This window comes from Heterocephalus glaber, unplaced genomic scaffold (assembly GCF_053883595.1).
Source record: "Heterocephalus glaber isolate CG9 unplaced genomic scaffold, H.glaber_assembly_v1.0 deba00001481, whole genome shotgun sequence".
NCBI lineage: Eukaryota > Metazoa > Chordata > Mammalia > Rodentia > Bathyergidae > Heterocephalus > Heterocephalus glaber.
In genome coordinates, this window is record NW_028258317.1 from 48,018,543 (window position 1) to 48,034,684 (window position 16,142).

A 16,142-nucleotide genomic window follows, 5' to 3' on the forward strand; every position below is an offset into this window, starting at 1 on the left:
TAAAAAGAGTTTAAGCATCAAGGCCCCTCATACCATGGCCCCTGTGATTGCTCGAGTAACCTGCAGTATTATTAAAAATAACTTTTTATCTCTCAGCTGATAAGTCAATTACGTCTCCCTTGATTTTATTATAAACAAAGAACTGCCTATCACCTGCCTTATGAAATAATTGCAGTCATCAGTTGTAGACACTTTCCTAAATACTTTGAAGACCTGGTGCTCTGGATGTTTTATACTTCCTAACAACTAGACATGGGAAAATTTAGGAAGAAAAAGAGACATGCCTTTCCTTAACAGTATGAGCAACAGGAAAGGGGCATCTGTATTTCCATTTCAGGTGATACACAGGAAGATCAATTTTATGAATATTACATGTAGAGGTAGAGAATCTGGAAAACCTTCCCTTAAAATTGATTTCCTTAAAATCCTCCCTGCCAGGTCCAGGTCCTTAAATACCTTGGACAGTAGTTGTTGGATGTATTGGATTGTTGGATGCAATAGTGGATCTCTCTCTCTGTCTCTCTCTCTCCCTCTCTCTCTCTCTCTCTCTCCCCTCCCTCCCTCTCCCTCTTCCCCTCCCCTCTGACAAACACACACTCTTCCTAATTTTCTCCATAAAATCATAAAGTTCCTATAGTATCAAGCCTAGTTACTAAGTCCCTCATCTATTCCTTCACTCCCCTATCTCAAAATGTCTGCTTTCATACCTGCCAGCAGGAGGAACTGTGCCGATCACCAACCTGTACATATAAAGTCTTGGCCTAAATTTTGAGATTATACCTTAGAAGTATATTAAAATGTTTTCTCATGGGAAGTATAGAATAATACTAATAATGTGATGTGAGAATTTTCCTCCTGGTGTTGTAATGAGTATATATAATGAATGTATAGCTCTAATAAGTATGAAATATATTATGTTCTGTGAGAACAATTATAAGAAAAATGATGATAAAATTTCCAAGAACTCTTTAATTACTGATAACTCCTCAGAGTCAGATACCAGGAGCTTAGGTTCCCCCAGTAATGTACTATCCATCCTCTTGGCATGGTTTGGATGTGCTTGGGGATACCCCCAAGGGTCCCTGTGCTGGGATCCTAGTCTTCAGTTTGGTAGCACCCCTTAGTGTAGAACTCTAAGGGGGTGGAGTCTTGTGGACAGTCCACAGCCACACGTTGTGCCTGCAGAAGGGATAGCGGGAGGTCAACCAATCTGGTCTCCTGTTTAGAGATGTTATCTCTTTCCCACATATACTTTTGGCCTTGTGGTCTTATCTGCCATTAGGCTTGCACCAGAGGCTGAGCAAAAGAAGCCACCTGACCTTTTTTTTTTCATTTAGTTTATTGGTACATTTTAGGTATACAATACAGTTGCATTCATCATTGGGATCTTGTACCTTTACATGATGTACCTTGTTTCTTATTTTTTTCCCAGTCCCCTGCCCTCCCTTCACACCCTCCACCCTTCCCTATATACAAAGTCTTCACTTTCATGTTTTTCCTTTCTTCATATTGTTTCTTTTCCCTTCTTTCCTTTCCCCTTCCCCTCCCACTTCCCCTATTCCTACAGACATTTTCTGCCTATTTCACAATATCAATTATACATTTTGATTTTTATTTACACTTTTAGTTTTTCACACCAGAGAAACTTTTTGGGATTTACACTCATGCCCTATTTATTTCACTTAAGAGTATGGCCTCAATGTGCATCCATTTAGCTATAAATGTCTCTAGTTTCTCATTCTTTATGGCTGAGTAGTACTCCATTTTATATTTTAAAAACCCCACAACTTATTTATCCAGTCTCCAGTTGATGAGCAATTGGGCTGTTTCCAAGTTTTAGCTATTACAAACTGTGCCGCTATAAACATAGGTGCGCATACATCACTGTGGTATGATTCTTTTAATTCTTTTGGAAGATACCCAGTAGAGGAATATATGGGTCAAATGGGATTTCCAATCCTAGTTATTTGAGGTATCTCCATATTGATTTCCACAGTGGTTGCACCAGTCTGCACTCCCACCAACAATGAAGAAGGCTTCCTTTCTCCCCACTACCCCGCCAACATTTGTTATTGGTTGATTTCTTGATAATAGTTGTTCTTTCTGGGGTGAGGTGTACCCTCAGTGTTGTTTTCATCTGCATCTCTTGAATGATCAGTGATATTGAACATTTTTTCATATTTTTATTTGTTGCTTTTACTTCTTTGTCTGAGAAGTGTCTGTTCATTTCAGATGCCCATTTTTGAATTGGGTCTTTGTATTTGGGAGGTCTTATTTTTTTATTTCTTTATATATTCTAGATAGTAGACCTTTGCTGAGGAACAGCTGGTAAAATTTTTTTCCCCACATTGTAGGTTGTCTCTTAGCTCTGTTGGTTTCTCTTGCAGTGCAGAAGCTTTTTAATAAGATGAGATCCCAGTTGTTGATTCTTTCTGCTAGTTCCTGTGCTACTGAGGTTTTGTTCATAAAGTCCTTTCCTATGCCAATGTCTTCGAGAGTTCTACCTACCTTGTCTTCCAGCAAGTTTAATGTTTCTGTTTTAATATTTAGATCTTTAATCCACTTTGATTTTAGTTTAGTGCATGGTGAGAGATAGGGGTCTAGTTTTAATCTTTGACAAGCTGAAATCCAGTTTGTCCAACACCATTATTAAAGAGGTTATCTTTCCTCCAGTGAAGATGGTTGGCTCCTTTGTCAAAGATCAGGTAGCTGAATGTGTTTGGAGTTGTTTCTGCATCTTCTAGTTTATTCCACTGATAAGTCTAGAAGTCTCTTGGCAGAGTTTTATGAGTCTTCTATGTAGAGTATCCTATCGTCAGCAAATAATGACAGTTTAACTTCTTCCTTTCCTATCATTATTCCTTTTATTTCTTTCTCTTGTCTAATTGCTGAGGCTAATGTTTCCAGAACTATATTGAACAGAAATGGTGATAGTGGGCATCCTTGTCTTGTTCCTCATTTTAGTGTGAAGGTTTTAGTTTTTGACCATTTAGTATGATATTGGCTGTTGGTCTATCATAGATAGCCTATATGAAGTTAAGATAAAGACCTTCTATCCCAATTTTCTGCAAGGTTTTTATCATGAATGGGTTGAATTTTATTGAATGCTTTTTCTGCATCTATTGAGATGATCATATGGTTTTTGCCCTTGACTCTGTTAATATAGTGTATTACATTTATTGATTTATGTATGTTGAACCATCCTTGCATCCCTGGGGTAAATCCAACTTGGTCAGGGTGTATGATCTTCTTGATGACCCTCTGTATTGTGTTTACCAGTATCTGGTTGAGGATTTTTGCATCTATGTTCATTAGCGAGATTGGTCTGTAGTTCTCTTTTTCGGTTGGGTTTTTCCCTGGTTTTGGAATCAAAGTAATATTTGCTTCCAGGAATGAATTTGGAAGTATTGATTCACTTTCAATTTCATTGAAAAGTTTAAAGAGTAGTACCCACCTGATCTTGGACTTTGAAGCACCAGAAATGTTAGCTAAATCAGCCTCTTTTTTAGAAAGTTACCTGGTCTCAAGTATTTTACTATAGCAATGGAAAATAGACCAATATATCCCCCAAACCTGAGAATGTGACCTTATTTGGGAAAAGGATTTTTGCAGGGATAATCAAGTTAAGAATCTTGAAATGGGATGATTCTGGATTACCTAGTTGGGCACTAAATCCAATGGCAACTGTCTTTATAAGGGATAGAAAAACAAAAGACATAGAGCATGAAGAGGAAAAGGAACATTAAGGCAGAGATCTAGGTCACAAAGCCCAGGATGCCAAGGATCACAGAGAACCACCAGCACCAGAAAGAAACAAGGATTCTTCCCAGAGTCTTATCAGAGAGTGTGGCCATGCTGACATCTTGGTTTCAGCCAACTGGCTTCCACAACTGTGGCCAGAATAGATTTTGGTTGTTTTAAACTACCAATTACATATATCCTTGGAAACAAATACATCTCTCTGAAGAAATAATAAGCATAATACAGTATGCCAATTTTATCATCAATGAATAATGTTAGTATTATCCTAAAGAATTTGTCAAGGAGAAATTGAGAATTTGCTTTGAGGAACCTCAAGAAAAAAAAAAGTCCTTTTAGCATGAGTCTGTTTTGTTATTGTTTCAAACACCTCACTGGTGGGAGTGGAGGGGTGCTTTAAGTCATTTGCACTTTTGAGAGGGCCCTGTGCCACATTTTGGTCACAGCAGGCCATGTACTGGATTCTCCAGTGATTACCTAGGACCATGTCACTGAGGAACCCCTCATTTTTATGATCACATCCAACAAAGTTCAGGAAGAATAGGTGAAACATCATGCATGGTACCTGATCTAAGAGACCCAGGAGTAAGATCTCACCCACCAAGGGTGTAGGAGCTAAAGGTTCACTCACTGTGAAGGAGTCATTCTTTGGAATTAAGGTAGGAGCTCTGAACTTATTTGGAAACATTATCCAGTAGTGACAAAGCTCTTTTTGCTAGGCACCATCAAAATACATTGTTATTGTAAAATATAATCGATTCTTGTTGTTTGTGGTAGTTATGTTCTATAAAATTTCTGCTAACATTTATTCTAGGGGAAATAACAGATATAGGCTCCTACAAGCCTCTGGTCACAACATTTTCCTCAACCAATCAATGAATAATCTTATTGTATGGATGTTTCTGTTTAAAGACATCTCATTGAATTGTATTATTGATTCATTAACTTTCAACTCATGGCCAACAAAACTATAACTCTTGCCTGAGCTAAGTGTCTCTAACACACGAGCTTTTGCCCTTAGTCTTGCACTTAGCAGGACTTGAGAGCATTTCAGTGCTATGTTTGTGGGACATTTTAAAGAGAAAAACTACTAAAAAAGCCAAAAGAATGCAAAAAAAATATGTGACACTAAACAGGCCATGAAAAGAATATTTCTCTGCAGTAGAGAGAGCAGCAGCAAGAAGGCAAAGTACAGATTCCTCTCACCTTGCGTAGGATCATGGGCAATAGGCAACTCACATTTTTCACCATCTGCAAAGGACTGTGACAGAACCAGAAACAGTGATTTTGGACATTACAAATAGTTTTGTGAGTAGGGAAGTTCACAAATGTGGAAGCTTCCAACAATGAAGATTGACTGTAACTTTATAGCTATGTCAGATGCAGATTATTACATTCTCTTATTACTTATGAGTGGCCTTGAAAACTTCATGATGTGTAAGAATTTGTTATTTGAGACACAGATTGTTTTGTAGAACACCATCACAGGGAGTGTGGCTGTCATACTGCTGAGAAGAGTGTACTTTGAAATTACAAAGAGGGAGTAGGAGGGCTCTTGCCTGAGTTTCTGAAACAGTCTGTTGAGAGAAGGGCAGGGTCTGCCCTCAGGTATGAGGAAGAGCTCATAAGGGATGGAAGAGCCTAATCTACACTTCCATTTGTTGAACTGCTGTCTGCTATCACACAGAGCTGCTCCCCAAATGAGGCAGGATGGACAAAGGGACCTAAGCTCACCCAGGTCCATATCCAGTTCTGATCTTTCCTTCTCTCCCTGTCTCTGTCTCTATTTCTCTCTCTACCCACACCTCACTCCTTTTCCCTCAACTGGCCTGATGTCTCTTGACGTGAAGCTAAGCTGAGCTGGGTACATTGCCAGAGACCCCCGCAAATGGAGTTAGCCAGAGGTCCTTTTCTGTGAGTTATCTGGAAAAAGGAGAGGGGAAAAGGAATCTCTTAAGGCTCCAGACACAGATTATATACATGCTCTCCATAGTATATAGATTGAGACTCCCCTATCTGGAATGCTTGGGACTGTAAGTGTTTTGGATTTGGAATATTTACATATACACAATGAGATATCTTGGGAATGACTCCAGTCTGAACATGAACATTATTTATGTTTCATTCCTGTATATATTTTGGTATTTTAGTGCACCTGTGCTCTAGGTGTGACCTATCCCTCTAGGGCAGGCATTCCTTGAGGTGAGAGGGGAGTTTTCTAATTGGAATATTATTTTAGTGCTCAAACAGTTTCTAATTTTGAAGCATTTGGGATTTGGGATTTTTCAGATTAGAGATCTTTGAGCTATACTGAGCGGCAATCAGGAGGTGAAAGTGGCACTGGTGGTTGTGGACCCTCTCAGGGAAATCATATGCCAAGATGCCCTTCAGGTACAGGAGGACTCATTATTTTCCAGAGGAACAAAATCTGTAGCTTGGCTTTGGTTTTCTCAGTTTGACCCTGTGACCCCATTCATTCCTTGCAAATGGCCAGCAAAACAGCCTAACCAGCCACACTCTGAGATTGACAGGGCCAAGACAGGAGCTGAAATGGACAAGTTAGCCCAGCTGCTCCTGATCAACAGTCCAGGCTGAGCTGGTGTGCCTGTCTGTGCAGTCACTGTCCTGAATTGATTTTAAAAAATCAATTGGTGGCCCTGAAGGAAAGTACTGAGGATATAAATAAAGAGGTAGAAAAGAGTTGTTAGATGAAAAACAGAGATTTAGGATAAAGATAGCAAGTCATATTCAGTGGTGATCCACATAGGAGATGTGAGTGAATCGATCTCATACACAATATAGACATGAGGCAGACAATCATCTAGCCATTTGCTGGTGCACATGCCAGGGCAGAAACTGCCCATGTGTAATTAAACTAGTGGAAATGAAATACTGCAGGGAGAGGAAGTCTAAGGAATTCTTAACCTTGAGCATGGGTAGAGGTGAGTGAGAAGGTGGGGAGGAAGGAACCTTTTAAATATTCCAGTGCTCATGATTCTGTGGACTCATGAACATCTTAACTGGTATTTTAGAATACCAATAAACAACTCTACCCACTTTTGACTTTGAGGAGTGGTAGCAGGGTTCAATAATGGGCTTGCTGCTTTGTGTGAACTTTTGTATTATGCTACTTATAAGCTTTGACCTTGAACAGGTTAATTAACCTCTGTTCCTATCTCATCAGTGGAAAGGGGGATGATAGTATTTCTCTCACTGAGTGAAGAAAAATGGTAACTGAATTAATATATGTTATCTACTTAGAACATGGCAATCACATAGGGAATACTCCGTGTTAGATGTCCTTGTACCTTGGTTCGTCATCCCAGCTACATCCACCTTTTGGTTACTTGCTTATCACTCATTCAGATGATGCAAATTTGGTAACTGTTCCAGTTTCCCTGGTCGTAGTTTTTCCACATCACAAGTTGGAAGATCTATTACAACAAATTAATCATTTTCCAATGAGTTATGGAAGTAACAGGACATGTGGTCAACCTTGAGTCTCTATGTCTAGTCATTATTGAAGTTTGGATTTCCTACCTTTATGGTTAATCATAACATTTTGAGTTTTTACTCACATTAGCCTAACTTGTTTTTGTCTCCTGCATTAAAGTGAGAAAAGCCTGTCATCATCATCATCATCATCATCACGAGTAATAAAACTTCAGGTTTCTTGAGAGTACCACTAAGACCAAGATTTTGTCCTCTTAGTGATACTTTATCAGTCATGTTTCATCCACCATTCATATTTTAATATAAATAACTCCCTTTCCCCACTAACTTTCCGGATTAATTACTGACAACACATGAAGGCTGAACAGTCTTTTTTGATGGGAAGATAAAGAAGTCTAAGACCTACTTCAGTACCATCAAGGCAGGGCTTGCGTAGGGTAGAGAGGAAAGGGAAGGCAGGAACATGCTTGGAGGCTGGAAGCGGGAGAGGTAAGAAGATGATGGCTGAGGGTGAGGAGGGGCAGGATGCAGAGTTCTGGGACCTCCACTCCAGAAATGCTCTCCTTAAGGAATATCTGATTTCTGAGACCATCAAAGTAAAGCCAAGAAGCCACAGAAAGTGGGAATGAGGGTAACAATGAGGGAGAGCAGGAGGCTTAGGCAAAAAAAGCAAGAGAGGACAGAAGGGGCACAAGGGAGGTGGACAGTCTCATTGAGAACTGGAAGTGGGAGGTGGGGTGGGAGTGAGCTGAGGAATGAAATCTGATTTGTAGAGCTTGGCTAGGTTTAACAATCTCCTCCGGTAATTCTGAAATCATAGACCACAGGGCTTCTAGGGATCCCGTTCTTCTAAAGTCTTCCTGCTTAAGAAGAACATATGTCTTCAGAGAAGCAGAATGGAAAAACAACCCTTGCTTCTTTTCTGCAATGCGTTCTATCCAGACACAGCAACTTGTTCAGAATTTGAAGACGATTTTTTGAGTCGTCAAAAGAACTGCTTCCTTCCTCTAACTCTCTGTAGCAGATAACCAGTTTCTCCTGCAGAGAAGACTCATGATGATGCGTGAATTGGTTACTCAGGTGTGAAGACTCCATCCTTTGAAGCTAGGACCAAGCGACTAGGGTGGGTAGTTGATGAAGTCAGGGACTGACTTTGGGACAAGACTCTACGGCTCTCCGGGATCGCTTCCAGCTGAATGGTCCATAATCCAGCAACCAGTAAACTTTCAAATCCAGGTAAGCAATGAAAGCAGGGTCATCCCGAGCCTCGGTCGGAAACAAAGTGTCTCTGGGCTTCCTTCCCCACCGCATCGGTGCTGCTCTGGGGAACCCTGCCTGTGACCCCCAAACCACACCGAGAGCCAGAGTGGCCACCAAACAGCCTGGGCCAAGACCTCCTCCAACCTACACCTGAGCCCGCAGAGCGGTCCCGGCGAACAGCAGGTGTCACCCTTCTGCTTTCAAACCTTAACTGCCTTCAGGTGCCTCTCCGAACTCGCTTGTTCCGAGCGAGCGGCCCCCGTGGGCCCCTCTGGCGGCCTGCAGAGCGCTGCTGTGAGGTGACGACTTGCGGCTCTCCAGCGAGCTCCTGGGGAAGCGTAGGGGCTGAGGCGTTGGCGACAGGCGCCAGCAGAAGCCAGTGGGCACCTCAAAGGCCGAAGACTGAACTTAGAGCGGGACTTGGGGAAGTAGGCGGGCTGCCAGTCCCTCTCCTGGTAGTTTCTCGGTGCGCGGAGCAGGCGCCGCGAGGGCTCCAGGCAGAGGAGCTCAGACCATGGCTGAGGTGTCCGGCCTGGCCCGGGTCTCCGAGCGCCTGCAGTATCGCGTGCAACTGAGCTTCCTGTCGGAGGAGCAGCTCTTCCAGCCGGGGCGGCTCCCTTCCCCCACCCTGAGATCCCTGCGGCTGGAGGTGCAGCTGGCGGGGGAGCAAGCGGAGGCGACTGTGACTGACGGTAAAGCACTGGGCGCGCCCCACGCCTGCTGAGTAGCGCTCGGAAGTTGCTGCAGTTGTGTGAGCGAATGTGGGTGTAGGAGAGCGGGTGTACGCCCCCCGCGGTGTGTATAAGGGCGTGGCCGAGTGTGCAGGGTGCTTGTGTGCTCACTCAGCGAACTTTCGTAAGGGGATACAGGGGCACGGCACACTTGGCGCGCTTGTGTAAGAGCGCAGTCGTGAGGGCCCGGCGCACGTGTGCGGGTCTTTGGTTGTGTTCCCTCGGTGCGTGTTTAGGCCGGCGTGAGTCCGCTTGGCGCACCTGTAGTGTAGGGAGTTCGGGTGTGTTCGCCGGCGTGAGCGTGTGGTAGTGCGCATTGCCCGTACAGTACCTCTGAGCAGGTGTGCGACCCCACAACTTGCTGATGCAAATACTAGGCCACCCCTCCAGTTCCGGAATCGCGCAAATGAATCCAGCTGTGTCTTTGTTGCTCTCAGAGAACTCTGTAGCTGTAGGGAGACAGCATTGGGAGCTAGTTTTGGTTTTAACCTAGAGATTCTAACAGTGAGGTCCCGACAAGGGGCGTAAGATTTCCTTGCCTTTAATACACTGAGGAGCAGAACAGGCAGTGGGCCACCTGGCACTTGCACCAATAGCTTTCTAGTGGGCAAAGCTATCACATTTAGGAAAGATAGCTGAAGGCCAGTGCAGCGTCCATTGGTCATTAGCTTTTGGTTAGAAAAGTAACTTCCACCAAGGAAGTGTAAGCCCAGTACCTTGGGATCTGAGAACTTACGGATCCTATGTTAAAGGGAGTGGTTTCAGACCTTTTAAAGAATTCTGGGAAACTCGTGGTGACTGGCTCCGGGAAAATCACACAAAACTTTGCATATAAATACCAGCGGTTCATATCTCTGACCCCAAATCCTATTAAATACTTCCTCTCAGTGGGCCCAGAAAGAGGAGCCCCTTAGGCAGCTTCAAGACTCAAGACTTCTGCTGTCCCTTCCACCTCTAACTTTTAAGTATGAATAGAGTTTAAAGCACAGTATACTGTGGATTGGTTCTAGTGAGAATTGCAAATAACTCACAGATAATCTGTTCCTGCCGATCAGTGATAAGTAGGATACAAGTTCATGGTGGTATCTCCAAGGCCTTGGAAAAATATTAGGTACCTATTAGGCACTCAGTAAAAACTTGTAGAATGAAAGAAAGTTCTGGACTGTATTGTCTCCCTATATCATAGACTAGAATGGGGAGGTTTGGGTCTTTAAAAAAAAGTATTAAATACCATTTGAGTAGTGTCTTAGGAAGCTTCAAGCTTGGCAAGGGATCAAAAGCCTTACTCAGCATCATGTTGGGCAGCTGAAGTTTGTAATCCTAGCACTCTGGGAAACTGAGGCAGGAAGAGAGAAAGTTTGGGGCCAACCTGGACAACTTAGCAACATAGTGAGACCTTGTCTCAAAATAAAAAATTGGCTGGGGATGTAGCTCAGTTAAAAGGCTCTGACCACAGACAAACAAAACCCTTATTCAGTAGCTCCTTGATTTCCCTTGAATGCAAGAAGGGGAATGGAGTAACTTTTTTTAAAAAATAATTTTATTGGTACATTTTAGGTATACAATATAATGACATTCATCATTGGAAATTTGCACCCTTACATAATTGCTCTTGGTTCTTATTTTTTTCCCCCTCCCCCTGCCTTCCCTTCAACCCCTCCATCCCTCCCTATTTACAAAGACTTTGTTTCTATTTTTTCCTTTTCTCATATTAATTCCATTCCCTTCTTTCCTTTCCCCAACCCCTCGCACTTCCTCTTCCCCTTTGGACCTTTTCTTCCTATTTCACATTATTATGTGTTTATATATACATATATATACATATATACATATGTATACATATATACATATATACACGTATGTGTATATATATATAAAATGAAACTCTCTCTACTCAGCCATAAAGAATGAGAAATTAGAGACATGTATAGCTAAGTGGATGCACATTGAGGCGATACTCTTAAGTGAAACAAATAGGCCACATGTGTAAATACCAAATAGTTTCTCTGATGTGAGAAACTGAAGGTATAAATAAGGAACCAAAGAAGGGCTGGGGATATAGCTCAGTGGTTTTGCCGCCTGCTGCGCAAGCGCAAGGACCCGAGTTCGATATTCGGTACCAAAAAAAAAGAGGAAGGGAGAAGCTTTTAAAAGTGTTTCTGCGGGGAACTTTGCAAGTCAAGGTGCCAGAGAAGAGTTTGGCTTGCCTAGTATAGTAATTTGATTATTCTGTAGTTATATACATAGAGAAGCAAAAGAGCAGATTTGAGATTAACACATGACTTTATGTTCTATGATTTTCTTTCCCACAAATATGTGCTAAGAGAGGAACTATGGAGCTGCAGCCTGGCCTGTGGGGTCCTTCTTTTCCTACAAAGAATGATAAGCTCAACCTCAGGAGCATACATGGAGTCCAGACTAGGCTAATGGAAATGGAAAGAATAATCCAAGTTAAGGCAGGACATCATTGTCATAAATTTTGACTAAATCCTTTGGGAAGGATTGCCTAAGAAGACACAGAGAACACACACTCTGATTGTAAGATGCAGTCTATATACAAGTGAAGGTGTTAAAGCTTGGTACTCTTTTATGGAAAGTTTTAAAAAGAAACTGTTATGGAGTTTTTCCTCTAAGGTACCTCATTTTATTATATTCCCTGGCTAGGAAGAGCAAACTATAGATGGAATTCTAACAAACCATTATAAGAGAGATTTGGGTGCACTCAAATATTTTACACTTAGTAACAGAATTTTGAATGGTCACTAATTCTCCTGGGAGGAAGATTGGCCCAAATTCTTAATGGACTTTAAGAATGGATCTAAGTAGTGCACCTTAAGAATTTATAGTTTCTTACTTCATATTTAGAATTAGGTTTTAAGTAAGTAGGCTTGGTATGACTCTGGATTCAAATGCTGGCTCTACTTCTTACTAGCTTTGGTTAATGAATGATTCCCCTTATTTAATTTAAGCTTCAGTTTTCTCATCTTACAAAATAAGGATGATGATATGTATTATGAGGATTGAATAATTCATATTATGTTTGAGACAAAGCCTGGCATATATTCAGAGCTCACTGTTGATTATTAATGTTATATCTGCTTTCTGTCCCCAAAACAACAAAGGCTGTTCTGAAGGTTAGCTTATCTGTATTTTTATAGAAATGTTCTAAAGGAGACAATTAAATTTGATAAATAATAACTTGGAAAATTTGAATAATCTTTTAGATTCTAAAATTCAATAGCTTGACATATAAAGAATGAAAGAAAACAAGAAAAATTAGTTTGTTTTAAAGGCCTATAAAATTGACAATGGTTTTTTTTGAAGGGAACACACAAGGGAATCCAACAAGTAATGCCCTTTAGCTGTGAACTCTGGGAAGACATTTATTCATTTCTTCTTTTTGTAACTATTGTTTGTCCCTGTCCCACCAGGAGCCTGCCTGAGAGCAAGTTTAGTTTATCCTTCCATCCCTAGAGCCTTCAATAAATGTTTCTTGAGTGTCAGTGCTTCAAATCAAGATTTTATAAAACTAGCTAAAATAAAACTGAAAATACCAAGCACTGAGAGTGTAGAGTCGAAGTCGCTTCCCAAATGATTGAGACATTGACTTTACTTGGTTTTGAAGGATGCTTTAAAATATTGTGTATTAATAGGTAACTCGAGGCATAGTGAAGTCAACAGATCTAGAGATGATTGCCCCTGAAAAGTTTGTTACAGTTACAAGAGGAGGAGCCACATCCTGAGGTGGGGTGTGGTGCGGGCATGAAGAAGTGCTGGGCAGATTAGGAGGTGTGAAAGGGAAAGATAGGAGAGAGCTTTACTATGATTTCCATGGGAAGGAACAGGTGGGGAGGGGCAACTGGCTTAGGGTTGGCTAATTTGAATGATCTCAACAGGCTCTGGGGTTGAGGGTCTGTCTGTCTCTAATTGTTGAGTATCTAGTGTTACATTGAATAGGGCAGATGGGTAGTGGCCCAGCATGTGAGAGCTCAAAAACGGGGAAGGTTTTAGTAGACTCTGGTTGGTTTGTATTTGAAACATGTTTGTAGGGGAGTTGTTATCTATCTCTAGCAACTGGTGAATTCTGGGAGAAGCATTCTTTTCAGGGGCAACAAGACATCAATTGTCAATACATTAGAATATAGGAAGTGAAAGACATGGTCATTATGAAAGAGAATGAGAATGGAAGGGAATTAGTAATTTTTACGGTGGGGTAAATGTTGACTGCCAAGTAGGAAGGGGCTATGAATAAGGATCTCAGTTCAGGTATGAGAGAAAATAAAATACTGTTTGTTACTTCAAGTGTGTGGAAACTAATACAGGAAAAAGAGGAGAAACAAAAATGTGGAGGGTGGATCTGCTTCTCTTCCACTTTTTGTAAGGACCATGTTGGAGGGCTGGAGGAAGAAATTAAGGGCTGACAGTGTATGTATTAACTGAAAGGCTGAGGATAGATAATACCTGTAGGAGAGAAAAGAGAAAACGTCTTCTCTTTCTCAGTTTTGAGTTGTTTTTTAATTAGTCTGGAAGAGATAGGAAAACATATAAATAAGCCCACATATCATCAAGTCTAAAAATGCTGTGCCTTTTGTCTCTGAGGTGTTGTACAAGAATGCTAGGGGTTTTCTTCCTTGGTGAATGCTCATCTCATTAGAAGAAGGAAAATATAGCAGAAAAGTCAAGAGAAAAACATCTTTTGTGTGTCATGGGAGCTCTAATTTTTCTTCATTACATTCTCTGACAACAGAGTAAGTTGAGGCCTGCAGCCAAGAGCCTGAAGTTAGTCACCTACATATGATATAAGCATTCATTACTTCTACCCAATAAATGTCAAACAAATGTGTATGTATTCTGTGCCAATCACTGTGTGAGCAATGAATGAACTAGATAAAGATCAATCTGTACCAAACTAAGGTTTCAATCAGCAGAAGACAATAGCCAAAGACCAAGCTAGATAATTTCAGAATGAGAGAAATGTTTTGAAGAAAATGGACAGAATGAAAAAAAAAAACACCCAACGACAAAAGAGAGACATAGGGAAGGAGGCCAGTTTGGGGTCGGGTAGCCAGGGAAGGTGGCTCTGAGGAAATAATATTTTATCTGAGGAAAGATAAAAGGAATCAACTAAGCAAAGAGCAGGAGAGAGATATTCCAGGCTGAAAGAATGGCAGGTAAAAAGACATCCAAGGTGAGTAAGGAGCTGCTGTATTCCTGCTGACCAGGGAAGTTGCAGTGGCATGAATGGGGCAGAGGGGGATTCTAGTTATTCCTTCAGTGTGACAAGCTGCCTCACAACTCTGTAATTTAAATAACTGTTTTAAGGTGTCTCAGATTCTGTGAGGTAGGAAGCAGGAAGGGCTTGGCTGGGCAAATCATTGTGACATTGAGGACACTCCTTGGCACTGAGCTGGGAGCTGGTCTGATCTGAAGGAGGCAAGAATGCTTTCCTCACCTGGGCTGGCAGGATTAATTTTTGTGGTAATGTGGCTGGGCCATGGTGCCCAGAGCTTTTGTCAAATATCACCCTTGGTGATTTCATGGAGTGCTTTGGATGAGATTATCATTTACACTGGTGGGCTTGAGTACAGCAGATCCTCTTCCACAATGTGAGTGGGCCATATCCAATCAGTTGAAAGCTTTAACAGAACAAGGACTGACCTCCCCAGCAAGAAATTCTGCCTGCCAAGGGCCTTGGGGCTTGACTTGCAGTGCTGGCTCTTCCTTTAGTCTCCAGACTGCAGGCCTATGCTGCAAGTTATACCTTCCCAGCTTCCATAGTTGTATGCACCCATTCCTTTAAATAAAGCTTTCTATGTATGTGAATAACATGTTGGCCACATTTCCTGGAGAACTCTGGCTAACACAACTAGGACAACCAGAAGATTGGGCTACCAATAGAAAGCCTGAAGGTGGCCTCTCCACTTGACTTCATTCTTTCTTCCTTGACTTACTCCCTTCATGTAGACTGAGGGGTCCCAGGTGAAGTTTTCCATCATGGAAGGTAGAAACTGCATTACTTTTTTGTGTCCTAACTCAGGAAGTCAACCGCCATCACCTCTGTCATGTTCCATTGGTCAAAGCTGTCATAAGTCTGCCTAGGTTCAGCAGCAGTACTAAGAAATTTGGGGACAGTGTTTTACAACTGCTATAGTTAGATCAAACAGGTCATGTGGGCCATAGCACACACACACACACACACACACACACATACACACACACACAAATGAGGTTGTGGAGGGACTGTAATACCAGCCTTCCCCATGCCAGGTATAGAAATAGCTGATTGGAGAGCATGAATTTTGCTATTTACCATTTTCTGTGTCCTAATTCTTCACTACTGATGTGAGTTTGTCTCTCCTCCTCCTCCAAAACAACAAAACAGAACACGTAGGGCTAACCTTGCAAACAGCTTCTCCATAGGTGGAAGGATCAGGAAACAAGAGGGCTGAGAACTGGGGTGTCCTTTATTCTCTCCATGCATCAATCAGCAAATCCTATGGGATGTGAGTGGAGGTGACCACAACTGTCCTGGGGACACAGTGATTCTCAGAGGGGGATGCAGATCACTGGTGCTGGCAGAGGTCTTTGTTGTTAAGGCCAGTGCAGATTGGCCAGTCCTCTTATCCCTGGACAGCAAATGCCAATGCTCCACCTCTAGTTAATAAGACAATGAAGACCAGCCTTCAAGGGAAGCTAGGGGAATGCCTCTCCAGTGGAGAAACTATGCAGAAATCACCCCCCCCCCACTAACCATCGTAAACTCAGAGTGTGCTCTATCACTTCTCCTGCCCAACTAGCTGTAAAACATGATGCTTCTCTTCAGCATAATGTTCCCTCTCCCAAATAGGAGAGACTGTTCCTTGTATTCATAGCCAGATCTGAGCTTGCCATCAGTTCACCCCAGTAGCTATTTCAATAGTATTGTTGTACTGCAGAGTT

At 41.9% G+C, this 16,142-nt stretch overlaps 1 protein-coding gene across 4 annotated transcripts in view; it reads left to right on the plus strand.

Moving 5' to 3' along the window:
- Positions 1-7,972: 7,972 nt before the first annotated feature.
- Positions 7,973-16,142, plus strand: part of LOC101717595 (histone-arginine methyltransferase CARM1) — a 345,586-nt gene continuing 337,416 nt past the window's right edge. The window contains exon 1 of one of the 4 annotated variants that reach the window (XM_087184015.1): positions 7,973-8,448. Coding sequence is in view for 1 of the 4 variants with exons in the window: in XM_004838454.3 (XP_004838511.2) it covers positions 8,987-9,164 (178 nt within the window). In the remaining 3 variants the exon portion in view is untranslated. Of the gene's footprint in view, positions 8,449-8,645; positions 9,165-16,142 lie in introns of those variants that run through there. The other 3 variants (XR_002392469.2, XM_004838454.3, XM_087184014.1) reach the window with 3 other exon arrangements.